This window comes from Crotalus tigris, unplaced genomic scaffold, assembly GCF_016545835.1.
Source record: "Crotalus tigris isolate CLP2741 ecotype Arizona unplaced genomic scaffold, ASM1654583v1 scf7180000017764.6130737, whole genome shotgun sequence".
Classification (NCBI taxonomy): domain Eukaryota; kingdom Metazoa; phylum Chordata; class Lepidosauria; order Squamata; family Viperidae; genus Crotalus; species Crotalus tigris.
The window spans coordinates 1,511,462-1,538,820 of NW_024096618.1; the positions used below are offsets into that span (position 1 = coordinate 1,511,462).

The 27,359-nt window shown below is 41.6% G+C and overlaps 1 protein-coding gene across 2 annotated transcripts; it reads right to left on the minus strand.

Annotated features, from left to right (window-relative positions):
- Nucleotides 1-703: 703 nt before the first annotated feature.
- SSH3 (slingshot protein phosphatase 3) lies at nt 704-27,298 on the minus strand. Of its 2 annotated transcripts, XM_039341050.1 has the most exons (15): nt 26,521-27,298; nt 25,978-26,249; nt 22,593-22,630; nt 19,724-19,913; nt 16,454-16,572; nt 14,551-14,622; nt 11,961-12,026; nt 11,360-11,554; nt 10,827-10,920; nt 10,445-10,573; nt 7,476-7,522; nt 7,036-7,182; nt 5,959-6,159; nt 4,058-4,490; nt 704-1,763 (listed from the first exon to the last, which is right to left on the minus strand). In XM_039341050.1, exons 2-15 carry the CDS (start codon nt 26,041-26,043, stop codon nt 1,314-1,316), a joined length of 2,247 nt encoding a protein of 748 aa, XP_039196984.1. In that variant the 5' UTR covers nt 26,044-26,249; nt 26,521-27,298; the 3' UTR covers nt 704-1,313. The 2 variants fall into 2 exon arrangements, with proteins under 2 accessions (XP_039196984.1, XP_039196986.1); XM_039341052.1 differs by having other exon boundaries at nt 704-1,760; nt 25,978-27,298.
- Between the last annotated feature and the right edge of the window lie 61 nt (nt 27,299-27,359).

A 27,359-nucleotide genomic window follows, 5' to 3' on the forward strand; every position in this document is an offset into this window, starting at 1 on the left:
GCATAAGGGCACAACCCAATAGTGAAGTCACAAGTTGCAAACAAGATTCCAAAACAAGTTGCAATAATGGAGCACAGGTATTAAAATATTTACTTTTTTTTCTTCCACAGATGTTTTAGTTCATGGTCATTCATTACAGATACAATGAAATCAATTCCTCCTTGAACTCATCACAAGTGATATTGAGTTAGATAAATGTATTAACAGATCCAGTTGTTAACTTTGATCGCATAGAAAATCAGGCCTGAAGAACTTTGCTTCACTAATAAGCCTGAGCAAACTTAATCTCGTTAACTGTTGTGAAGAACCCAATACTTGCTTCATGGTCTGTTAGTTGTCGGTTGCTTTTGTTGCTGTTTGTCCCATGGGTTGTGTTTTCACTTACAGGCTGAATTCTTGTAACATGCTCACCCATGGTTTGTTGTAACTATGTTTTCTTGAACAAACCTATATTGTGAGATTGGAGATCACATATCAGGTGAAGCCAAACTAGACAAAGCATGGTCTAGTATGAAGTATGAACACAGCCCCAGAAGAAAAAAATGAGAGCAACCCAGCTAGTTTTTGTCAATTCGCAAAGCCCCAGGAGTGGACAGCATTACCTTGAGGATGAAAAGCTATTCTCTTTCCCTGTTACTTTGGTTAGGATTTGGTTAGGATTAGGAACAGAGATATGCTCCAAAAGAAGACATACAACCAGAGATTACCAAGTGGAAAATGGATGAACTTTATTTTCAGGCTGTGTGAAGCTGGCAATGGCACAGTAACTGTAAGTACACAAAAGTAAAAAGTAGTTCATTCCCCACTTGGATCACAGTGAGAGGATTCAGTCTTAAACCTTCTCTGCAAAACAACCTTTGGCCTATCTGGAGGCCTCATGTCTGACTACAATTTCCACTATTGTGCTGGGTGAGGATGACCAGAATTCCAGTCCATAAATCTAAAAAATATCAGATTGGGGAAGAACAGAATACGAAGGCAGTCAAAGCAAATTAAAGGAACGAACAGCCCTGCCATTTGAAACTTAAAATCATGACATCTTCAGGACTCTTAGAACATCTGTAATACCTAAAAATGGGAGTAAACCCAAAAGCAACACTGGTCTTTTCCACACCCATACTACCATTTCCTATAGAAAGGAGAAGAAATGCACTTGGAAAGCAGCTGTGGTCTCTTGAAGAGTAGAGAATTTCTCTCCCCTGAGGCAGTGTACAAAAAATGTATTTCCTCAGGCTGAATATCACAAATGTATCTTCAATCTTGGGACTCCATGAAATCCTTTGCTTACTGAGAGTACAAAGGGGGAAAGGTCTTCAGACTGAATTGGGGTCCATGTCAACACTGGCCTGGCGCACAACCTGTCGAGACCTGGAACATGGCAAGGAAGATGGCAATTGGAGCTTCTTGGAAATTTCAGGATTCATCTGTCCCTCAAACTCCTTGGTCCGACTCACCACCAGGGCAGCATCAGCCAGCTGAGCCACTGAGAGGCGGTGCTGCAAGGGGGGCCTGCGCCCACATGAGCCAGACCCTTCCATGTGCCGAACAGCTTTATGCACCTTGCCTGGTGCTGGATGGTATGAGAGCTGTTTGCAAGGCTGAGCATGGACTTTGGAACCTCTGCTACGGCCCCTTCGCCCTGGCCTCTGTCCATGTGCCCGCTGGTCTCCTGGTAGAGACAATTTTGCTGTTACTGGCTTTTCATTTTCCTTACTTTGGGATGACGGTTCACAGATCTTCCTTTCAGCATGAAGAAACACCTGCTGAGAGAGGAAGAGGTCACTCATTTGCACATCACCAACTATATTGGATTCTCTTTTATTTACCTTGGCTTTACTTTGGCCATGTCATGCATGCAAATTCACTGGAAAAGTCAATGCTAGGAATGGTTAGTGGATCAAGAAGAAGGGGCAAGCAAAGAACTCACTGGCTTGATACCATCAAAGCTGATACAAAGATGAACATCCAACAATTGAAAGAAGCTGTGCTTGATAGGATAGAATGGAGAGGACTTGCCTATAAAGTCACCAAGAGTAGGACATGATTGAATGGTTAAAACTGTTACTTCCTCCATCACTTAACTTCCACTTTCCATTGTACTTAGTTAACATCTCTATGTGACGGGATTGGAACAGTTATATTTTAGGGACAAAACATTGGGCAGCTACAGCTAAGGCTTGCATGCTTTTACTCTCTCTTAAAAGCATCTAGCTGAATAATTTTACACTTAAACTTTTTTAGGTCTGGCTGCCCCATCTCCATTCTTTTTGCTCTAATCTTTTCCCTGATCTGCCTTATTAGACTAATGCAACTCTCTGCCCCAGAAATGTCACCTATCTTCATTTATGCAGTGATTTGAAACTTTCAGGAATCTGGATAGCAAATTATCATACACAACCCTTAGTAAGAGAGAGTCTTTCATTAACTTAGATTCTAGTTCTGACAGTCCAATCTGTAGCAGAACCTAGGTCCTGTATTTCAGATTTTGGAAGATGAATTTAAATTTAATTCCTGACAAGGTGCTTGCTCAGTTGAGGTCATAGTCAGGTTTGCTTTGAATTGTGTCTCACATTTTACTAGTTTTAATACAAAAGAGATTATACTTTCCCCTTATAGGAGGACACTACCCTTGGGGGGAAAATGGACCCAGAAGATTTATATTTCAATATCAGTATCAACATTACAAGTAGCCCTTGGTTAATGATAATAATTAGGAATGGAAAGTCAGTTGCCATAGTTGTTAGGCACAAGGTCATATGATTGCCATTTGAAATCTCCAGCCAGCTTCCCCATTAACTTTTATTTGTTGGAAGACGGCAGTGAAGGTTGCAAATCGCAATCACAGGATCGTAGGGATGCTGTGGTGGCCACAACTTTGAGGATCATCTGTAAGTCTCCTGATTCAGTGTTGTAACTTACAAATGGTTGCTGAACCATCGGTCATTAACTGAGGACCACCTGTAGTGAACATCATCTTCTTAATAGTATTATTTATTGTTTTACCCTACTGTTTTTCAATGTAATTGTACTTCCTATTGTGCAGCACTTCAAGATTTTTTTTTATTGGAAACCATTGTAATAAATAAATTATAAATATCCAAAGTCAGTTTTACCCCCTTCTTGTATTCTAGGTCAGGGCTTTTCAACCTTTTCATCCATTGTACCACTTTTAGGATATGGCAATATCCAAGTACTACCGGTCGCCTAGCAAGGTGTCAAAAACTTGATGACCAAAAAAAAAAAAAAAAAGGAAAAAAGTGATAAAGTACAGGTAGTCCTCAACTTACAACAGTTCGCTTAGTGACTGTTCGAAGTTGCAATGGCACTGAAAAAAGTTCCCCCCAAGCCACAGCCGAGCAAGACACCTGCCTGCCCACCCGGTGGCGCTCTTCCTCCTGTCCAAGGTTTTCATTGTGAGCATTTCTGTTGAGGATTGGCAGAGGGGGTGGGTGGGGGGTGTTTGGTTTTTATTCCCCCGTCTGCTGGGTGGTTGCAACAGGTTTTGGTCACTTCACATGACCCTGGGACACTGTGAACGTCATAAATATGAATCAGTTGCCAAGCATCTGAATGTAAATCACAAGACCCTGGAGGTGCTCAACATTCCAGCTGATCAGCGCTTCTGGGCTCAGCAGAAGCACCAGGATCAGTGCTGCTTTCCAGCTGATTGGTGCTTCTTCAGGGCTCAGCAGAAGCACCTGGATCAGCGCCAAGCTCCAGCTGGAACCTGGCGCTGATCCTGGCACTTCCACTGAGCCCTGACAGCCCTGAAGAAGCACCAATCAGCTGGAAAGCAGCACTGATCCTGACGTTTCCGCTGAGCCCTGACAGCCCTGCAGCTCCAGTCATCTCTCGTTCAGGCTTATGCGGTTCTGCCACCGGTTCAGCTCATTCCCCTCCCCCGCTACCACTTTTCTAGGATGGTCGCATACCACCTGCTAGGTGCCAATGTACCATAGGTGGCACCATACCACTGGTTGAAAAGCCCTGTTCTAGGTTATAAACAGTCTCTTTTCTGCTCTCACTCCTGCTCAGGTACCTTTTCACAATTCCATACCTCTTCCTCAGGTGTGTCTCCTGTCACAGAGGTGTGTTCTGGGCTATCCATCTCACTGATGCTGCGCATAATTGCATAAAGGTTAATGCGTTCCCGTCGGAGTATGGCTGGCTTCTCAGGTACTTTCATGGAAGCCAGGTGTCTCCGTACCTCCTCAGCTCCTGAATCATCTGATGCCCCGGGTTCTTCTGTTGCCTGAGGAATGAGCTGAGGGCTGACTATGGGGGGCAGGGGCTGACTGGGATTCTGAGAAGGCTCATGCAAAGGACGAAAACAATACTGGGGAATTGTTATTGGCACTTCTGGTTCTTCATCTGAGCTCAGAGTCTCGTACTCCAAGCTTCCAGAATGATCACTGCTGGCATCGCTTATATCAGAAGAACCTCCTGAGGGAGCATCTCCCGCCTTTTGTTCCCACAGGCTGCTGTGACGGCTGCATAGAGACATAAGAGGGGTATGACATTATGGGATGTAAAGAGTAACAGGGTTCCTGTTACTTAACATCAAAATATACAACATTAAAAGAAGATAACTATGAAAGACTACTGAAACAAATAAAAGTAGATTTGGAAAAGTGGGAAAATCTGCAATTGTCACTGTTAGGAAGAATAGCGACTGTGAAGATGAACATCTTACCGAAACTACTTTTCCTATTTCAAACAGCTCCTGTTAAACTGGCAAGAAATTCTTTGATGATTTAAATGCAACAATATTGAGATTTATATGGCAAGGGAAGAAAGCACGAATTATAACTAAATTGTTACAAGAAACAAAAGACAGAGGGGGTTTTGGACTTCCAGATTAGAGACTTTATTACCAAGCAGCCATCTTGCTTTGGCTTAAAGAATGGATTACTCTGAGAAATAAACAACTCCTTTATTTAGAGGGACACGATCTGCAATTGGGTTGGCACGCGTTTCTGTGGTATGAAAAAAATAAAGTACACAAATATTTTCAAAATCACGCCATAAGGAATGTATTGTTCTCAGAGTGGGAGAGAATTAAACACAAAATCTACACTAAAATACCTGAATAGTTTTCAACAATGGAAGCGTTTGCTTACCCAATTTTAATTAACTATGACAAACTTGTTACTTATAAAGACATTTTGGACAAGGACGGAAAACTTAAAGACAGGCAAGATCTTCAACAACAAGGGATCGATTTAACATGGGTCTTATTTGCAAATTCAAACAAGATATGAAAAAGATGTAAAACCAATGGGATTTTACAAAGAACAGATACAATGTGACAAAATACTTTTGAAAACAGATGAAAACCTGATTAAGAAATTTTATAAATTTCTTTTAACTGGAAGATGGAAGAAGAACAAGTAAAAGAAACAATGATAGTGTGGGCAATTTTGGGGGGGATATTCTATAGACTTAGAAGATTGGCAAAAGCTTTGGGATAGAAATATTAAACTTACTAAAGCAGCTTCATACAAAGAGAATTGATATAAAAGAGTAATAGGGTTCCTTCTTGTGTGTAGCAGATTGACAATGGCAGGTGAGTAAGGAATCCCTTACTATCTTTCATAAAGAGCTAAATAATATATGAACCTATAATAAAATCACAGGAAATAACTGTAAAATAAATTTGCCACTGCTTGATTGCTCCTTCCAAAAGTACCTTTTTTAGCTTCTCCCCAATGAAATTTCCTCAAAATCCATACACATGGGAGGGAACAGAATAATTAGCACCCTATTTGTAAAGTCCTATTCAGGCAAATTTTTCATTTCCAAAGGCTACCATTTTGCAGATTTGCCTTTAAAATGGTACAAGACAGGAGAACTGATTTTACTAGAAAGATTGGATCAGGCAACTGGATATCGTTCCACATCCTTTGTCCTTTATATATGTACCAGCCCATCAATAATGTCCTCTTCCCTTCCAATTACCTGGCATCCAGCATGCCCTGGTAAAGTTCCAGCTGTCTCATGAAGCCTGGATTGGGGTGAACAATTGGTCGCCGTTCTCGCACATGACCAAGAGCCCGTTCCAATGACCAACCATATTCCTTCATGGCATAGGCAATCACTGTGGAGCCAGACCGGCTCACTCCCATTTTGCAGTGCACCAATACCCGAGAGCCTTGGGTCCTGTGAGGGAGAGTCATGAGCATAAGCAGAGTTGCCACAACATCCAGAACAGATAAGGACTTTCAGGTTCTTGGTTGACTCTCTTAGGCACAGATAATTATATTATGATAATGACCTCAGAAATACATAATGCTTAGTATAGCTTTGGAAAGGAATCTGGTTATTCCAGAGATTGTTCCCACCAAGGATGGTGAACTTGAGTCAGGAATCCTTGTTTTTTAAACTAGTGGCTCTGACAAATTAGGCAAGGATTATCTATCTCTTGATCTCATACATAATTCCTTGTGGTTTGTGTCAAAAACTGTCTCTGCAAAACTGGACTCAGAGATCCACAACTAGCTCTTTGCCCACATCAGTTCTGAATAAAACAGGGAGATGTGCTCAGCCTCTGTCAAAGAGAAGAGTGAATAAAGAGGCAAAAGGAGAAATTCTTTCCAGTTTTGTAGATCCTTTTAAATAGTTACTGAAATGCAATATATGCATACATAGCATTTCACAGGAGATGTTTCTTATGAAACTCTTTCTTACCGTATATTCCGGCATATAAGACGACCCGGCGTATAAGACAACCCCCGTCTTCGGTGCTGAGTCGCATGCCCAGAAAGTCATCTTATACGCCGGAAACTACGTAATTTCCGGCGTATAAAACGACTCGGCGTATAAGACGACCCCCGACTTCAGCGCCGATTTTACCGCTTGCGAAAGTCATCTTATACGCCGGAAAGTACGGTAATTGAATCATTCCATACAAACACTAAAGCCTGCTTCTGTGTACAGAGTGTTATTAACTGGACTAGGGCAAAATTAAACTCTTTACAATACATGCTAGTTCAATCATGTTTGTGTATGACAATTATCTTGATGCTCAATTCTCACCGAACATCTGAAATGAAACTGTGGGTCTCCTTCCAGTATGGCAGTAGTTGTGAGGCCTCTTCATCATAGAGACGCACATTCATGTAAGTGAAATGCTCTGGAAAGAAGTTGTCAATCTCACGAGTCACATTGAGGATATGGCTGACTCTAAAGATACGCAAGAAATCAAGTGAGCTTTCCCAATCCACTCTCCTAAGGAGACTGTTAACCACTGCTATCTACCTAATTTTAGCAGTGTTTTCTATCTCAATTTACCCAGCCTTATCCTCTGTCCTAAATTTTCCTCCTGCAATTACTTGGTGTCTCAGGATGGAACTTAAACCAAAAGTTGAAAGTACTTCCAACAAGTCTGACCTGAGGCATGGTAAATAGCTATCTCAAAGTCCATGGATGAACTTCTAGCATTGTTCTCTGAGCAACAACTTAAAAAGATTACAAACCTGTTTTTTTGGAGCTCCTCAAGGTTGGCTGCATTCCATTCAGAGCCCTGGCAGAACAATACAAGGCACACAACTCACTCACATTTTCTGTAAACTGTTAACAAATTTATGTGCATTATGGACTTCTTGTAGCGGTACATTCAGAACCTAACTATACATTAAGCAAAGTCAGTGCTACAAGCCCTCCTACTCTGTACATTTCAGGATAGAAGAAAGTACACTTTTTCATGCTATTCTATATGAGAAAATATAGGTTAAAAAGTGTCACAAAGCCCCTTTAAGTTCTATTTAAATGTGCAGGGAATAATTTGCTGCATTTTGGAGATCACTTATTCACCAATCATCCACCCAAAATGTATGAATGCCATTTGCAATTGCCATTTTGTTGAGGTGTGTGTGTGTGCGCGCGCATATATGTGTGTGCATATTTAAAAATGATTCAGAAAGCACCTTTTTAAAGCAGAGGTATCTTTTTTCAGATTTCATACAAGCCTGAAAACTTATTTCTTAAAAAAAAAACACTAAAGGTACAGTTGTTTTAATACATCAATTTTTACATGTATTTTGCATTTTTTTCAGATTAATGTAGAAATCTGAAAGACACAACTGCTTTAAAATGATTCTGCACTCTACTCCCATATGTTCCAAAGTAACTCTACTGGTCATTTCTGAAGCATGCACAGGCCTCATCCATACGTTATGTGACTTCCTGAAATAAGTATACATCTACCAAAGCAATTCTAAGTATATATTCTCAGAACAGAGCACCATTGAGTTCACCAGGGTATACAGAGTAAGATAATCATATCCAGCTTTTTCCTAAATGAAGCAGTTTCCAATTTCCCCAGAGGCAACTCCACTGTAGATCAAACAGGTCCCAATTTTTCCCTTTTTCTGTCAAACCTTCGGCAGCCCACTCAACAGAATACAGTATTATATCTGAGCTTCATTTAATGACATTAAAGAGAACAGTACATAGTGTCAGAAATGGGGTATCTTTCATTTTTAGCACTCAGCTAATCCCTCAGCTAATTAAGGTACGAGATCTGTTCAGACTTTTGCTAAGTCTGTGTGGAATTGTTGAAGACACTATTCTGGGGTGAGGATCTGAATCTCCTTCAAGATCAGAATCTACCATAGCATTCACATTATTAAAAAAACTGTATTGTCCTATTTCCCTACTTACCATATATTCTGGCGTACAGGGCAACCCGGCGTATAAGACGACCCCCATCTTTGTCGCCGAGCCGCATTCCTAGAACGTCGTCTTATATGCCGGAAACTACCAGTATTTCCAGCGTATAAGACGACTTGGTGTATAAGACGACCCCCGTCTTTGGCGCCGATTTTAGTGCTTGCGGAAGTCGCCTTATACATCGGCATATACGGTATTACAGTCTTCAGTTCTGCTACAGCAAATAGCAGAGGACAGATCATGTAGAATTCAGCTAGTCATGTTTAGGGGCAGAGGGAAGCTTGTTATTTCAAGGCTCAGGGCAGACATAAGATTTGCTTCGATTTCACCCCCAAAGGACATTAATCTTCAGGAGGAAGAAATTGTGCTATTTATGCTACCACAAATGTCTACATAGCCACTGGACTAAATGTTAGTAATACCAAGTACTGTTTCCCCCCAAAAAGACCTATCCTGAAAATAAGCCCTAGCTTTTTACGAGTGTGCCTAATATAAGCCCTACCCAAAAATAAGCCCTAGGAAGACCCCGCCTACTCTGCCCCACTGTCTGGTTGCATGAGGTGATGCGAGGCAATGGGGGAGGGGATGGAGCTGCTCCATGTGCCCCACACCTGCTTACCTCAGGGTGCCCGCAGCCAGGCCTCCCACACCCTGACACCAGCCTCACCTCTTAGAAATCCAGGCCTAAACAATACAGGGACAGAGGGACAGATAGGGCAAAGGTGTTTCACCAGATTTATTAAAAAAAAAAAAAGATAGGCAGTGATTCGCTTTCTTCCACACAGGAACTCGCAGAGCTGCGGCCCAGGTTTCTTCAGCGGGCTGAGTGCAGTGCTCCAGCCCTTTGTACAGAAATCACACCCAAAGGCAGCCTCCTGAAGTGGCCCCTGCTTCTTCTCACTTACAGCTGGTAGCTGGATGGGTTTTCTTCTGTCCTTCCTGCTGGCTTGGACGAAGAAGGGGCTGCTTCAGGAGGCTGTCTGTGAGTGTGGTTTGAAAACTGGTTGGGTTTTCTTCCTTCCTTCCTTCGCAGTTTGTATGTGACGAACTCCCCAATGAGGCCCATTCCAAAATTACTAGATTTTCCGAATTCCAAATCAAACATTAGCCATGTTAACTGGAGTTTTGGGAACTGGAGTTCAGTTGGGATGGCTGATTTCTATGATACTTTTAACAGAGGCCTGTCCCCAACTCCCAGGCCGCTGACTGGCACTGCCCTGTGGTGAGCCAGAAACTGGGCCATGCAAACGAGCAAAGCCCTATCCGTGCACATGCAAGATGGAGGCAGTACACAAAACCATGCGCCCTGTAGTCCGTGGAAAACCTCTCTCCACAGAACCGGTCCCTGGAGCAAAAAAGGTTGGGGGCCACTAGAAGATATTGCTTCCTTGGGGAGTAATGCTATTAGGTGCCAGTAAGATACCTATCAGTCCTGTACGGTAGTACAGAAAAAGAAACCAATGTCATATATGTCTAAGACTACTTTTATTGGAATAGCTATAGAATCTTGAAAGTTTGAATGTGATCCTGTCCTCCCTCACTTTATCTTCATGTAAATTAGAGAGGGGCCTGAGATATTTACTTAGATTAGTTTCTCAGAATGGAGTTAATCTGTGCTTGTCTAGTCATTACCCTGGTAGCTGATTTTCCTCCAGTCCTTCAAGGCTGTTCCTTATGCCCTACATATCACCAACTGAGAGGCACCAATTGTAATCCTTGGGATCCTTGACCACTAGAAGGCTGACATCAGGGTTTTCCTCTTGTTTTTTCTTACCAAATAGAGGTAGTCAAAGATCTTAGAAGGCCTATCCATCTGTGCCATGATAAGTAACATTTCGTTGTCAATAAACTCCTTGTAATTTTTCAGACTACAGCCAACCCGCTGCTCCAGTTCTGTACGAATCTGTGGAAGAAGATGACTGATGTTATCTTCCACTTGTCCTTTTTCCTAATCACATCCCCCTACTCACTATCCTGTCATACAGATTCTGACTTCCCAGATACTCCCCAATCTTCCCCAATCTTTTTTCTTCCTATTAAACATTTTCATATTTCTTGTGCTCATAGTCCCATCTATTCACATACTTTGTCATTCCTGTTTTCCCCCACACCCCCATCACCTCCTATTCCAAGGTCCTCTGGTCCCAACATCCCACCTCCTTGGAGGTGATGCTCTCCAGGTCAGTGGTGCCCATCACCTCACGCAGCTTGGCCCGGATCATCCGCTCTGTCACGTCCTGTGCTGTCGGCCTGAGGCACAGAGATGGAGGGTCGGCAAAGCTCTCGGCCCACCGACTCTGTTCCCAACACCATCACTTCAGGTTTCCCACATAGATACCTGTTCCCCTACCCCTCAGCTGCAGGGATATAAGTCTAATATTATCTTGAGCCTTAACATTTCCTTATAGCAATTTATTCCTTTAGACCTAAAAAAAATGCCACAGGATTAATAATGGGATTTGAATAACATCTCCCACCCCCACTGGAATCTTCCAGTCTAGGTTATTGGGCTGGTCTTCAGAGGCAAGACTCAAGAATGGGGCATGGTAACACACTAGGCTGACTAGAATGGCTGTCCAAAAGTTGCCTGGGCTTGGGATTAGCGTACTGTGTGAAATCCTTCTAGGAACCCTCACAAATCCACTGAAAGCCTACAATTAACTCCAGGGGGAAAGGAGGCATCACTGACTGGTCTGAGAAGATGGAGGGAGACGTGGGTCGCACAGATTCCAGGTCAGACATGGCTAGCCACTCATTAATGCAGCTCTGGTCAGAATTCACAGCCTTCTGATACCACTCGGTCCAGGTCAATACACCCCCTCCAGGAAAATAGTTGTTGGAGACTGCTTCGCTGCATGCTTTGTGCAGCACTTGCAGTGCTGACCTGAGAGCAGAGAGAGCAATTAGAACCTGAGAATATTAAGTCATATTTAAAAGTGTTCAGGGAAGGAGAGATCACATCCAAGAGCCACCATAACTTGTAGCAGTTACCATCCATTTCATTTTTCAGATACAGTTATTGACTATAGGGCAACTGAATATATTTGCAATGCGGTATAAGCACCATAAAATAACCTTAATTTTTTAAAATTTAAATAAATATGATTGACAGCTAACAGAACTCCAAATTTTCCTTTTACATTTTAAGCTACTGCTGCCATTAGAAAAATGAAATAGATCTTTCTTTTCTTCACAGCAGCAATAATAGTTTCAGTATCTTTCCCAATATTCATTTATTGCCTTCTATGAATATCTTAAACATTATTCATCCAATCAAGAGCCTTACTCACCACATTGTCTGGACAGAGATAGGCTTAAAGATCCGTGTTTGTCCCCCAGATGTCACACTGAAGCCCCTAAGAAAGAATGGGAGAGTCAACTTTTAAGTAACTGTGTACTCCAGGAAGAAGGCAGATATCTGGAATGTTGTAAAGAAGAATACAAGAGTTTGGACAGTTGCATAACTGGCTTGAAATATCCCAGAATATTAGACTTCATTTTTAGCTTTAAAAAAATGGACATTTCCCCCAACACAGAGAAAATTAAACTGGGCTATGTCTGCTTTTTGGAATAGTAACAGTATTAATCCATGATTTCTACAAATAGATTCTACCAGTTAAAGTTATTATGTCGCTCCTACCTCCCCTGCTCTCTAAATTGTGTAGTTGTTCTATAGGCCAGTTTGGAAAATCTGGTTTTGAAGAGTGACACATGAGTGCTAAGGATAAATAACTCAAGAATAATCCTAGAGAATCTTGGTTTATATATATAAAATCTTTTTAACTATAAAGGATTTTATAGAAGCAAGCAACCAAGATTAAATTAATGGAATTATATTGGGATGTGGCAAGAACAGGTGAGCACACAACTTTGTATTGGGGCATAAAGTGAGAGTGTTCATTCACAAAGCTACTCCAATGGGGAAGGAAAATATTGAAAGCACTGTCTCCATGAGGTTCTTTTACTGTGTCTTGGCAGTAAGGCTGCTTCCTGGACACAGCTGAACGTGGGAAAGTTTTAGGAAAGCAAGTGATGGGTTCCCTGCTGTTCTGTTCTCTCCCTCTTCTTTGCATTGCCACCAATCACTTCTCTGAACGTGGGAGGGATGGCTTTCTAAAAAGTTATGAACAGATCAATATTTCTGGACCTAGAATTTTGAAAAGGACATTCTATGATTTCAAGCTCTCCTACCTATTGCATGAGTGGTGGGATCATTTCTCCCAGTTGTATCAACCTGTCCCATTAGATCTGGCAAGAGAAGTATGCCCCCTCCATTAGAAAGTGCTATCTAGCTGGACCCTGGAAGTGTAATAGTATGAGGGATTGACCTTGGGAGACAGGAGAGAAAGCAACCAGCATGTAAAAGATATCTCAGTTCACAGAAGGAGAGGAGAGGCCACAGGAAGCCTTTGATGAGGGACCCTCCCTAGTTTTCTGGAGAAAAGGAGGAGAGAAATACTTTCAGTTTTGCAAGGTTCTGTTAAACCTTACAACAAAGCTAGAGTTAGTAGTACTGATTGTATTTCTTGTCTGGACTACCTTGCAAGATTTACAGAACAAGAGCCTTTTCTGTTGTGGGGCCTAATTGTTAGAACATCATCCCCCTAGAAATCAGATTCACACGATCCTGCTAACCTTTTGCAAGGACTTAAAGCAGAGGTCTTCAAACCTGGCCCTTTTATGACTTGTAGACTTCAACTCCCAGAATTCCTTAGCCAAGCACGCTGGCTGAAGAATTCTGGGAGTTGAAGTCCACAAGTCATAAAAGGGCCAGGTTTGAAGACTCCTGACTTAAAGGGCTTGGTTTTGTCATTGAACCTGGAACCCTGGCAGACTGGGTAAGTCATTTCTTGGTTGTGTTAACTGTTATAATTATAATTAGTGCTGGTGTGGGTTTTTTTTTCTTGATTGCTCTTTATGTTATTTATTTCATTATATCATTTTTATTGTTTTAGATATTGTCAGCTACCCAGAGTCATGTATATGAGATGAGTGGCCATGTAAAACAATTAAAGAAATCTGCTGCTTTTAATCCCGCCACACTCACATATTCTTCCTCCGTTTATGTTATTGTGGTTTATATATTCTCATGGCTACTACTATATTAAATTTTAAGCTGTAAATCTATTTGGGCAGGAGCTTTTTAAAATTTTATTTTTTAAAAGGGCCATGCATAATGATTGTGATATGTTGCTGTTTTGAGAATGGTAACAAATATAATAAAATGCGGGTATAGCAGAAGTAGCTTCTGGAAAGATACAGTTGTTTGGGGGGGGGGGCAGAGAAAATGAGATAACTTGCCCTGTAATATTAAAATACAAGCTACGTTAACTTTTATACTTGCTTCCGGTGTTCATGATGTAAGAACAAAAGGCCATTGCGTTATAACATCACATTTCATCAGTTTTTTGGAGGGGATGTTATTGTGACTTGCAGCAGAAGGGAAGGATCTTTAAAAAAGGAGCAGATGGAAGAGAATACAGTACAGAAATGGTTAGTTCCATAAGATAAAAAGGGAAGGATCTAACCTAGAAGCAAATGAAATCTCCTAGTGGTTTAGAATATACTTTATGCCACTTCTATTTGTAAAAGTAGAGAGGACATCGCCTATTTATTCCATGTGAACACTTGTGACATAAAAATAAAACCAGACACACTTAGTATGATTTTTCATTGTCCCAGTCTATTTATGTATGCAAAGCAAGCTCCTAATAGAATAGGGGTGTCAAACTCGCAACGTCAGGTGATGCATCGCAACTTTTCCCCCATTGCATGATGCATCCAGACCACAGGCTGGCAATTTGACACTCCTGTGATAGCTTAAAATAAACCAAAAACTGCAATATATGGAACAGTAAAAAGGAATATGAGTGATCTTACCCATCGCCATCAAGGAAAACCTGTGTGTCACTCCAAAGTGGAAGCACCATACCCAGTGTGCAGGTAGCCAAGCTGATTGAGAAAGAGAGAGAGAAAGAATTAGAGAGCCTCTAAAACAGGGGTGTCAAACTCGCAACGTCACATGACGTGTCGCGATGTATCGTGACTTTTTCCCCATTGCCGATAATGGGGTAGGCGTGGTTTCAGCGTGACGCATCCAGCCCGAAGGTCAGCAGTTTGACACCCCTGCTCTAAACAAGCATTATACGGCGTGTTTGCTTTGGAGACTAGTTTCTTTGGCTCTTATCTGTGTCCTTTCCTAAACTTGCAATCATTTGATAAATACTGTAAAAATAAATATATTATCAGCAATTTTTCAGTCAAACAGATGTTTCATAGCAGAGAGACTATATTTTATTATGCAGGCAGGAAATATTTGTGGTGACTAAGAAGAAAACACAAAACATTTTTATTTTGCTTCTTGATTTTAAATTCTGCTGTGGCAAACTTCACTTGTTTCCACCTGAAGTCATAAATGAAAGTTCTGGGAGAACTCACTTTGGAAAAACAGTAGAGAGAAAGAGAAAAAAAAAATCTCTACGAACTGCCAAACTGGTTTGACCAGGGAATAAAATATATATAGCAGGTTACAAATGCATGAGGTAAAGAACAGCTGCAAAACTAAGGCAGTTTTAATGAAGGTTTTTACGTTTATGAAGAGAACAAAGGGATTATGAACAGGACCACAGATGCATTTGTTTACTTCTAATAATAGCACCAAATTCCAAGTATGACTCCTAGCTGTTTACCCAAAACAGTAAAATGCAAGTTCAGTAAAAGAATTAAACTGCATTACAATAATTACCCTCTGGCACCCCTTCACAATGGTGATAATTACAATGACCTATTGAAGTCCCTGTGGAATGATAATGTTCCTAAATTACATCAGGTGGCTGCCAATTGAACCCTAGGAGAGGGTACTCCAGAAAATAGGGTCTGCAACAGAGAAACCTTACCTCCAGGTTTCCCCTCAACAACCTCCTGTACTTAGAGGGCTTTGAATATCCATCCTTGGAATGTGCAGTCAGGCTAGATCAGTTGTAGATTGAAGACCTGATTCTAGAGATATCTAGAAGTCATGTAGTCCTTTAAAAAAATACCATGGTGTTCTATGGCCACAATGGTTTCACTTCCCAGCATACAGGCCACTTCGTTTTATATCAATTGCATTTTAGTTTTCTGCATAGGTTTCCGTGGCAGCCCAAGTAAAGTACTTTGCAGCCATTTAGGTTATGTTCTATTTATCAATCCACATTGTTAAATTTTGCTTTTGAATATGATTTAAAGTAAACACTCAAGAATTAATACTCTCTTTTCTTCCATTTTTCCACAAATCATTATTTAGAAAGTGGTACTGTGGCATGACAGGATAACATGCTAAATTGGAATAAATGGGTTGACTGGAAGTAGACAAGCAAGAACATCCGACTCCCAGTTCATTCTAACAAATCAAAAAGTTAACTTGCAGAGTAATTTAGGTATGCGGGTCTGGTTAATAGGGTCAAATACATTTTGCTTTCCAGAACATTTTCTGTCGTTACCAGTCATTACTGAAAAATTGATAAGAGGACCTCAGATTAGTGAGAGATCAACCAATGGATTCCCAAGGCAGATAAAACTGCAGCCTCAGTTGCAGGTGGAGCTGAGTTAATCCACTGCATTAGCCAACGTTCACTGAGAAAACCAGAATGGATGAAATCCCAGAATTAAGGTTTATAAATCATGGTTCATCCACATGCTGAGACGAAACTAAAGTGTGGTGTGTGTTACTAGGATGTGAGAACCTATTTCTCAGTACAACCCCTCTCATGTTCCTGGTACCACCACACCCTTGCCACCTCACCTTTCATCAGGGAAGTCTACCCCTAAAAGCACCATCTCGTTCTTGCTCTCCCTCTCTGTGGCTGAGACCACCACCAAGTATCGGATTCTATGAGCTCGCGCTGACTCCAGTCTCACAGCCTGCAAGGAAGAAAACACACTAGTCTTGCATGTTTGTCTTCTGGTCACTTACATATGTACATCAATATAATGTCCACCAAGAAAATATGTGGTGCTGCCTATAGATCCAGGAGAAAGATTTTGTTCAGAAGCAAAAGGAAGCTACTAGGAGCCCTGAGTCTTGATCACACTTCATGTTAATGCTTACATTAAAACTAATGTGATTTATGCTAAATCATGGTTAGCAACACATATGTATAGAATCTAGCTAGTCCTAGAAGAAAAGAAGAACCTCATTCCTTCTTGACGGCTATTGGCTCAATTTCCAGTCAGAAAAGAAGCAGTTTTGAGAACTTAAAAAAAATATATCTAAAAAAAGAAGCATGTTTGCAAGTAAGCTGAAGTGAGCTTTGTATTGCATTTGTTGTTTATAAACTCATTTCCAAAAAGTATAACTCTTACCTGGTAAAATCATACTATATCAAGATTTAAATTTAAAAAGTCAGATTATGGTACAGAACTGAAGTTTGCAATTCACCTTAGTTTTCATCTTTAAGAAATTTTGTTTCTTTTTTAAGTTAAGAGGCTTGGAATTTTAAAGTACATTCACACAATACATTATACTGATTAAAGTGCGTGAACAAGCTAGTTTTAATATTTTACCCCCATTTGAGTGATTCCTTAATAGCCTTCTGTGGCTAAGCTTCTAAAATGCTGAATATCTGCAAGGCATTTAATATGATTAGTATAGTAAAGGCTTGTTTTAATTATTAATCTCATACAGCAGTGATGGCGAACCTTTTAGAGGCCGAGTGCCCAAACCACAACCCAAAATCCACTTTTTTATCGCAAAGTGCCAGGGCATTGTGGTGCCCTCAGGAGGGCCATGGAAGTGTGGCCCACTGGGTGGGTGTGGCTGGGGTGGGCGTGGCCACATCGATGCTGCTCATGGAGGGGGGGCGCCTGTGGGGGCCAGGCAGGGATGGGGGAGATCCAGGGGGTCTCTGGCGGGTGGGGTGGTGGGCAGGAGGCCCAGCATAGATGGGGAGACATGCAATCCTAGCTGGAACTGGGGGGCCGTGGTGTCGATGGGGATCCGATTTTCCCTGCTCATGGTGGCCTTTGGCTTGCTGGGTGTGGGCATGTTCTACCATCTCTACTCAAGCTCGCTAGCTGGCTGCTTCACCTCCTTTGTGCTGGGTGCAGCTTCTGCCCCAGGCGGCAGCAGCAGCCTAATGGACCTGCGTAAGCTGCTGGCAGCGGCGGCACGTGTGCCCACAGAGAGGGCTCCGAGTGCCACCTCTGGCACGCGTACCATAGGTTCGCCACTGTCATACAGACAAGGAAAGGTGAATTCTATCAATTCCTTAGAAATATTATTTAACTTTTAAATAATATTTATTACTGTATGTTATACTTTTCTCTCCAGTCTGACTATTGATATCTTGTGCAAATACTGATAATCAGGCGACAATCACACTCTGCAGTTGCTCCTAGTCACACATCAAAAATGGATAGGGCCAAGGTCTATTTGGGGACAGTGTCAGAAATCTTAGGGGATGAAATGGCCCCCCAAATATCTGCATCTTCAGAAAACAAACACGAAATGAATATTTTTAAGTCCCCTTTGAGGAATCACTACCAAGTTAGTATGAAGTGTGATTCCAGCCTAGATTTTACAAACCCTTTGGTCACAGGGTCCACGCTATCAGATGACATGGGAAACCAGCAGCTTGGCAAAGACTCTTAAGCTAGATATGGAAGCACTGGACAAAAGCTTTGGAGCTCTTGAACCGAAAGGACCCCCAACAGATGTTCATTCACATTTTGACTCATTTTTCACTTGGCAAGAGGAAATCCACAATACAAAATCAACCGATGTTCAGAGTGATGTGTCCACTATAACTTTTTTTTCTAACTGAATAACCCTTGGCAAGCTTTCAAAAGGAGTCAGAACACAACTTGATAGCATTGCCTGAAAGAAATTGTTCCAGATGCTTGGAGGCTGCTATGACTCATTCTCTAGGAAGAAAGAAAAAAAAAGTTATTTAAGCCCATCTGGAAATCTCCCAGCAGAGGCCTCAGAGACAAAACTTGGATCAGGTTCAGCAGAGACGCCAGCTCTGGCTGCCCGCCGGAGAGACGAAGAGCCCCACAGGCCATAAATGGGGAAGTGGCTGAGCTCCTGGCTGAATGTCTGAAATACAAATTCCTAAAGGGGAGGAATTCTTCCCCACCCCACCCGAAGGACAATGAGGGCCTGACGAGAGAGTCCCAGAAGGTGGACAGGGCTGAGTTCATTTCTCACAAGACTGCCAAGTAGCATCAGTTTTGGTTTTGTATCACAACAGGAGATAGGAAAAATCAGGCTATTTCAGGTCATGAACAAGTAGTAATATGAAGAAGGAAGCAACTTGGAAAATCTGAATCAGCCTGGGAAACAATCTGGGTTCTCCAGAATTTCTCTTGAGGGAATAAACTTGTGTCTCCTGCAATTTGCAGGAGGCAACTTACATGATTGAATGGGGGGGGGGAGAGAGCAAAACAGAGAACATGAGAACAAAATTCTTCTGCATTTTTCTAAATGGAGTTAATTCTAGCCACCCTGGAGGTGCATTTAGCTACAGTATATGAAATCTCACCTGCAATTTGAGTGATAATGGTTCAGACGCAGGTTTTATTGCATTACGGAAAAGCAGACCAGTGGTAAACCACTAATCTTTTATAAAAAACAAAAAATGCTTCCACAGAACAAAGTCGCTTCTTCCATTACTAATTGCTGTATTAGCTATCATGTTAAAAATTGGGGAAATGTTCCTTGCTATGTCACAGAGAAAAGCTGAGCATCCTGGGTATTGAAGGAGGCTCAGTAGGGAAAGAACCTCTTTGTTCCTTAAACAAGATAGGTCAGGGAAGACCTTATTGGCTTCCTAGTTTAATTTCATTGGCAAAGTGATCTGGTCTGACAAGAATTCCAGATCTTTACTAATCAGACAGCAAAATGCAGAATTGGAATCAGAAACGTCGCTGGAGTATGAAGTTGTAGAAAGAAATGTGGGGAGACATACTGCCTAGACTTCTGGCTTCTTGAGACTCAAGTAGCAATGCCTTTCCTGTCTCTATCTTTTGTCTAGTTGTTTGTATCCCTTCTTCCAGTTATTAGCAATCTTACCAGCTGGATAGTGTCTTCTGGCCGGAGCAGCCCCACCATTTGCTGTAAGTGCAGTTCTTGCTGCCCAGGTATAGCATCTTCACTTTTATGTGTTTGGTCAAGAGGGGTTGCTGGACCCTCCTGGACTGCTTCCAACTTGTCTTCTTCTGGCAGGAGTAGAGCAGCTCCCTTGACCATGACAAAGCTGTGGCTGAAGAAGAAAAGGTGGGAAAAAAGAGGCTCATGTTGAAAGACCTGCTTAGGCCATGCCCTAGTTGGAGAATGGGGAGAGTGGGGCTTTCAGGGAGAAGGGAAGTTTAGAAATGTGAAAAATAAGTAAGTAAGTAAGTAAGTAAGTAAGTAAAGGAAGGGAAGGGAAGGGAAGGAAGGAAGGAAGGAAGGAAGGAAGGAAGGAAGGAAGGAAGGAAGGAAGGAAGGAAGGCCTGGCACAGCCAATAGCGTATCACAAAGGACCAAGCTGAACATGTCTTGTCAGCAGGGGAACAAACAAAATGGTGAAGGTCGGCTGGCATGGCAGAGTACAGGGCAGTGAGGGCGACTGAACTGGGGCTTTCTGAGACTTCGGGGGGGGGGGAGCTGCCTTGTACTATGTTATTAGAACTTCTTGGGTGTTTGGTGCTCCCCTGGCATAGCACCGTTTTGCTGCACTGTGGAGGCTTCTCAGGCATTTGGTGCTGGAGTGGGTGGGAGGCTGCTTTTCAGGTGTTTAACATTTCCTGGGGTGTGGCCCATTTTTCACTATGCTGCTGGACCAGGCTGCAGCAGCTAATGCTCCCAGGGATGGCTGTGGCTTCTTTCCCTGTCCTCCCTGCACTTGCACCATGGCGTAGCACCCCCAATTCATGCACAACCTGTGCTTGACCTCCCCAAGACACCCTGGCACTCCTTCCCTTGGACTCCATCTGCTTAACAACCTGCCATTCTCACTTAACAATGGCTGCCAGGAATGCCAGGATTTTGGTCACTAAGCAAAGTAGTTACATGATGCCTCATTTAATGACTGCTTCATTTAGCAACCAAAATACTTGTGCCAATTGTAATAATAAGTCAAAGGCTGCCTGTAATCAGTCAGCTATTTTGTACAGAGGAAAATGAATAAAAACTCTGCTGGCTTGAAACATTAACCTCCATGAATGAGAATTTAAAACAACAGTTAGTTTTGACATTAAAATAAATCCAAAACAAAAACAAATCGTTTTCCCTCTAAGGAATATATTAAAAAGTCCAAACATAATGATGAAGACTGAAGGAGCCATATTAAATACCTATGTATTGTTTAGTTTTAGATTGTATTATTTGACATTTCTTAAAGTTATCCAAGGGGTTATGGTACAAACCACCCTCACTTTTGGGGCATTTATATTTCTATAAAAGTGTGTGGGGAAAGACAAATAAAGGAAAAGGATTAAAGGGCTTCCTACAGTGACACACAGGAACGTGGGCAACTATACCTCTACATCTTTTTAAAAGCAGAGCTATTTGGAAATGTAGATTTAGAATAAAGAAGCAACATTAGTCTAAATGGTTTCATTTTTTCACTGATCAACTCCTACAAGAAAAATAGTCTATTTGAAAAATAATAAATATTGCTTCAGAGCGGGAGGGATAATTTCATTCTATTTTGATTAGGGATCTTTCTCTGACACTGTTAGAAATTGAATATATATTTCCATATATATAAATTGGGAGGATATTTTATCCTACTTTCTATACTTGTCTCTAAGAGTTTTTTTTCATAGTATATGTTTCAGTAATCAATATGCAACTATCACACTTCTGCAGCACAAAATGAAGAATTTTCCCTATGAGATAAATCTTCAGTATGGATCTTATGAGAAACAACCTTCCTATAAAACCCTCTTTCTTCACAACATCTTGTATAAAAATCTTTTAAAACCTAATTTTATTACAAAGAAGAAAGGCAAGGGAGCAAGCAAACTACATTCAAGGCATTAATCTCCAGCATTATTTTTATATCCAAAAACTTCTTGGCTCCATAAATATTTTAGAAATAATGTGGGTGATTGGTACCCAGTCTCTCTTTGGCAGTGTGTTATCTAACCTGAAAAAGAGACAAGGGAAGGTACATAGCATTAGAGGGTAAGAAGTAGAGATGGCAGATAGAGTTCTGATAAATGAGTATTTTGTACATTTAATCAACCAACCAACCAATAGATACCTGGTTATGTACTCCATGGCAGCCATTTTATGAATTGGCAAGCATGTCCCTAGCAGCCATTTTGTCAAAGTGTCCATTATATGCTCTCAAATATACAACTGATCATCAATCCAAAAGAATGGGGAGGCCTATCACAATGTTGCATTCCTGATTAGAACAAATATGATTCTGGCTCCAATATGCTTATGATCAGAATTCGGACTTTTAATTCCATGAATGGTATTTGTCTTTAGCAAATTGGATATACCCTTTCCACAGCAATTTGAAACAATCTGTTCTATTTTTAAAAAAATCTCAGATGGTTGCACATTCTTCCAATCTTTCTTTTTTTAGTGCTGGTATACTCCTGACAAAGAATAGCAAATTACTCAGCTCCTAAACAAGCATTTCAGGAACATTCATACAGTATATGCTTATTTCTCCATTTCTTCACTATGCAGCTTAAGAATTGAAACCATTTCTTTAAAGTTTCAAAAAGAACCTGTCTATCTCCATCTTCTAGGAGTATGTGTGTTTTGTTTTTTTTCTAGCATGTTCAACTGTTGCTGGTGGAGGCAGCAGTTAAATTTGTATGATTAAAAAAAGTATGAAAATTTTCAAGGGCAGGGCCTGGAGGACCTTTAGTTAATCTATAATCTTTTAAAAAATGATTATATAAAGAATATTAGGAACAATGACGACAGTACTTACCGTCGCTGCAATTGTCTTCTCCTGGGAACATCTTCATCCTGCAAGGGATTTCCATGTTGATTAGCATTTCTCTCCAGATTACAATGCTTGCTATTAAAAGAAGTGCTGCCTTTTCACATCTAACATCAATAGCCTTCACTTGGTCCCTTCTCCCAAAACTTTTCAGAAACTGTGGCATATAAACAGAAGCTCTGAATTCTAATTCAATAACCACAGGAATCACAAGAGGTTGACTTTCACTTAAAACTTTAATAAGTCTCTTGATCTTTCTAGAATGTGGGACATGACAAAATCCTAACATAAACTAACATATAAACATGGCTCATTAAACGTTTAACTATGCAACTATTTCTGCGATTGGCTTTGGCATAGGAAAACTTGACATGACATAATGTTCCTATTCCTAATACCTCTGCAGAAGCAGATACTTTTGGGAATTTTGTTCATCTAGAATCCTGAACATTCACAGAACTTCCATTACAGAACTCTGGTCCCCCAATCTATGGCCTGTCTCTTAGATCATTTGCTCTGCTTGTTCAGCTAGGCATGGGGAAAGGAGGGAGGAAGGAAAGCATGTTGGCCATGGCAGCAACAAATGCCACCCTTTGGGAAATCTTGCTAAGCATCTCTCTGTACTATTTCACAGCAACACTAGTATGTTCCCAATTTATGCTGTCATGAAAAGAGCTTGAAACTTACTTTAAAAAAGAACAAACCTCAAACGCAAATTTCTCTCTTTCCAATCAGTTCTACACTTTCATGATACAGGTCCATGGAATATTTCCAAGCTTTCTTAATTAAATAAATAGAGCATTTGAAGTAGCTATTTGTATATGGGAGGCTTCAAATCCAGCTCATTTTATGGTGAACCAATATGAAAAAACAACTATGCATTGGAAGTAAGAAACCATTTCTTTGAAAGACAGCACACATTTTAAAATAAATATAATAAGACATTTCAAAAGATTGTTTTCCTATCTTGAAACTCTCCATCATTAAAAGGAAGGAAGAAGGATGATTAAATTTCAGTTCAGAGCACAAAACTGCTATATTAATTTTTGCTTTGGGTCCAAATAACGGTTCATTTTACAGAAAAGATATTGTCTTATAATTGTGGCTTTCATAGCTTTGCTAATTCTTACTCTGTATCAATGGCTGGAACACATGCTCTTTCATAAAATTGCAGGCCAAGGTGCCCCCATTCCCAAGTAATGAGACCTATATGTTAAGTTGCATGATGTAACAGATAAATGTTATTCTTTAGAATTCTAGTAACACTTTCTTTAAATCGAGACTATTGCATATGTATTATTTTTGCAATGTCTACAACAGCCCTATATACGACTATTGCACATGGTGAGGCAGAGGCTGAATAGTTTGCCCAAGGCTAGGTAATGAGATTCCAGTTATGTGACATTACTCTTACAAAAAAACTTTCTGGCTCATGCTCCTAGATACTATTCTAGTTCTCATTATTCTCCACCAGCCAAAGATGTTTTTGCTCCTGTGAAGTCAAATGCTTCCAATTAGGCAATGTTAGACTAGCATTTAACAACCTTCCTGGTTTTGTAAGTAGCAAAAGCAAATCAAGCACCAGGTAACCTCCAACATCTGGCTAATGTTCTATAACTACCCTGGCAGGCCCCAAGTTTTATACTCTTTCTTTCTGTGCCATAGTTTCACAACAGCAGAGATTCTTCCAAAGGTTTGGAAATAGATATGCAGAGACCAGTTGGGCACTCTTCCCTTATTTGTCTCTCATTTCCTTTTCAGGATTCCTAGATTGGCCTTGAATTCCAGCTCTTGCATAATCTTATCTATGTGCTTCCCATTTGGTTGGCAATTTCCTGTGACATTTCTAAGCACCAGGGAAAAACAGCAAACAAACAGCATTTGTGCCACTTCTTAATTGTCAGTTCTTTGCACAATGTCTAATTACACTTGAAACTCAAGATCATCCCACAGACTGCCAGGCTTGAGATGTGAGTTTAGGCACAGATGCTCTGGTGCAAGAAGCCTAAGGCTCTGTACCCAACACTGGTATAATGGACTGGAAAGTCTTTCTCTTTCAGGCCATTATGCAAGAGATAATTCTGCAGTACTCCTTGGTCTCTGAGTTGCAGTCTGCCAGGAGCTGACAGGAAGTAGTATGTTGTGAAACTTACTGACAAGCAACTCTTAGTGCCTACTTCTCCCACAGAAACTTGGGCTGTTGAAAACTGATTAGAGAAAATAGTATATTAATGAGAATGAGAGGAAAGAATGGCCACAATTTGACAGGTTTCCTAAACTACTTCCATACAAGGGGAGGATAGAAATGCAGCAGTCTAGGAAGAAGAGAAGGGAAGCACCTTTCAACAAACCACTACTAAAGAGATCTGTGGACATATTATAAATTGTATTGTTACAGCTAAATCACTTCCTTGTTTTTGTTTTGACCCCTGAAATCAAGAGGACTGGAGCTCAAATCAACTGGCTTCCAGCAGCTGGATTGCTCAGGAGGCCTCTGATCCTGAGCAATCCCAGTGCAAGGCAGAGGCCAAGGCTATTCCTCCAGCACATGTCCAGAGAGTGTCCCCATACATCTGATCACCCAGAATAATTTCCACTACTCTATTCTGTATTCTATACTATAGACACGGATGGCATAGATCTTTTCCAATGCTATTTTTAACATTTTAAGATGGCATTTTAATGTTAAAGAAATTGAAGCTGTAGCCAATATTTTTTTAAAAAAAACAACAAAACACCCTTTTGCCACTTTTTGGCTTTTGTAAAGCAAAATGGATGCTTGTACAGCAATGCTGTTAAGGGGATGATTGCATCTATCTTCCATACTGCCAGTGGGAGAGTGGACCCATGGGGAGCCAGGAGGAAAGACTTTGCCTAGAGTGTGGCAAAGCTCCCCCTCTCCCAGATCCATCAGTGTGCTTCTTCTCTACATGCACAGTATGGGGGGGGGGGGAGGCCTGCTAAAATCGCCTGATAATCTCTCCCCTGACTCTTCCCCTTCAAATTTTGTTTTCTCTGTCCTTCTTCCGAGAACTGCCCTTAAGGGAACTTCAAGTACACGTTTTATTTTTTTCACGAGCAAGATGGTGAACTCTGAGGCCACTCTCTGCAAAACCCTGCTCACAGTTTGTAATGAGCGATAAGACAGATGGAAGCCAAATACATTCGGGGAAGGGGCCCAGGTGGGACAGGCGCCCAAACATCCTCGGTCGCCCATCGCAGAAAGGAGGGACGGGGACAGGACGCTGAGCGTCCTCAGAGGAAAGCGTGTCTGAAAGGAGGGTCGGCCGCAGGATCAGAACAGAATGCAGGACTGTACCATCTTCAAGAGTCCTGTCCAGCGTGAAAGGCAAGGGTCGTTTGGGGGGCTCACCTTGCAGCCGGTGGGGGTCGAGTGGCCACTTCCCGATGGGGATCGACATACAGTAACCAGCGCCATGCGCGGACGAACTCCTGCGCCTTTCCTCTGCTCCGGGGGAGAGTGAGACGGTGCCACTCGGAGCCAGCGCAACGCCGCCGCAAACCGTCTGCAGGGGGAGGGAGTAGCGGGCCACTCATTCACTCATCCCAGGGTGGGAGCCTGCCAACCGTAAACTTTCTGCTCCTTCGTCCAGCCACTCCGACAAACAAGCGCACGGATATCGTCTGCAAAGCAATACCGAGTACATCCTTTCGGGGGTGGCTCTTAAAGGAACAGGCCCGAGTGGCGAAAGACCAGCGGCGGGGGAGGAGGAGGTGCCAAACCGTGGCAACTACGGGAACTCGCTTCCCAAAGCAAGCCTCTCTCCGCCGTCCCGTTCTCCTAATCTTGGGCCAGGGCTTAGTCTCGCCACTGTTACAGAAAGCCGGACTCTTCATACTGTTAACTGAAAGGGGAGGATCTGGAATATCTATCGATTACCTTTCCGCTATATACCTGGCGTATATACTTGACGCGATCTCCCGCGGGTGGATGGGGGAGGTTTTTCTAAAGCTCACCAGAACCATTGCAGTATTGGCAAAAATTTGCAGCTGAAAAGAACGAGCAATCTTGTAAGAGGCTCTAGCTGTTACCGGTCTGTCTTTCAGGGGAGTTCTCCCTTCCCACCCCCCCTCCGCCGCGGAATTGCTAAGGCTTATCTAACCGATACTGAGGAAGAAACTATACTGTTCCTTTAATATGAAAAAAGGAAAAGTTCCCTGTCTAAACTTGAAGTGGTGGTGGTGGTGGTGTGAGCATTTATCCTGCTCCTGGATTTTGAAATTTTACTACTGGCACTTATCCCAGACTTAAAATAGAGAAATCTCTGGAGTCTGGCTTGTTATAACTATAGCCATCTAGGTCTTGCTGCATTGTTCATGTTACTACTACAATGACTCAGCAGGTGATTTTTTAAAAAAGTCTGAGTAGTTTGAAAAACACAGCATCATCTCTTTTTTTTCCAGCCAGCAAGACCAGTGAATTCAGCTGCTGTTGCCAACTAGGACCCTCCTGAAATTCAGCAGACTTTCTCACAAGATCCTAGTGAGCTGTAAAGAATGGTGCCATGGGGGCAGAACTCAGAGCATCAGGAAAATTAAGTAAAAGCATCTTCAAAGGCAGTAGGGCTGGTTTACCAAATTAATATAAAAGAGCATAAATCACTATCAAGAGACTTCCTCTATATGATATGATCAGAGTTGAAAATCACCCAATTGCATCACTGACCACAAACACCAGTGAGACGCCAGCAGATACTGATATGACATGCTGTGATCAAAGAACAAGTCAAATGC

Bases quoted from the DNA above. Each gene is read 5' to 3' on its own strand.
- SSH3 (XM_039341050.1), bottom strand. From the start codon at position 26,043: ATGGCGCTGGTTACTGTATGTCGATCCCCATCGGGAAGTGGCCACTCG. The intron at 16,573-19,723 runs GTAAGATTGCTA...TCTTCCTTGCAG, and splicing joins CAGAAGACACTATCCAGCTG to GCTGTGAGACTGGAGTCAGC. The intron at 14,623-16,453 runs GTGAGGTGGCAA...TTTCTCAATCAG, and splicing joins GTAGACTTCCCTGATGAAAG to CTTGGCTACCTGCACACTGG.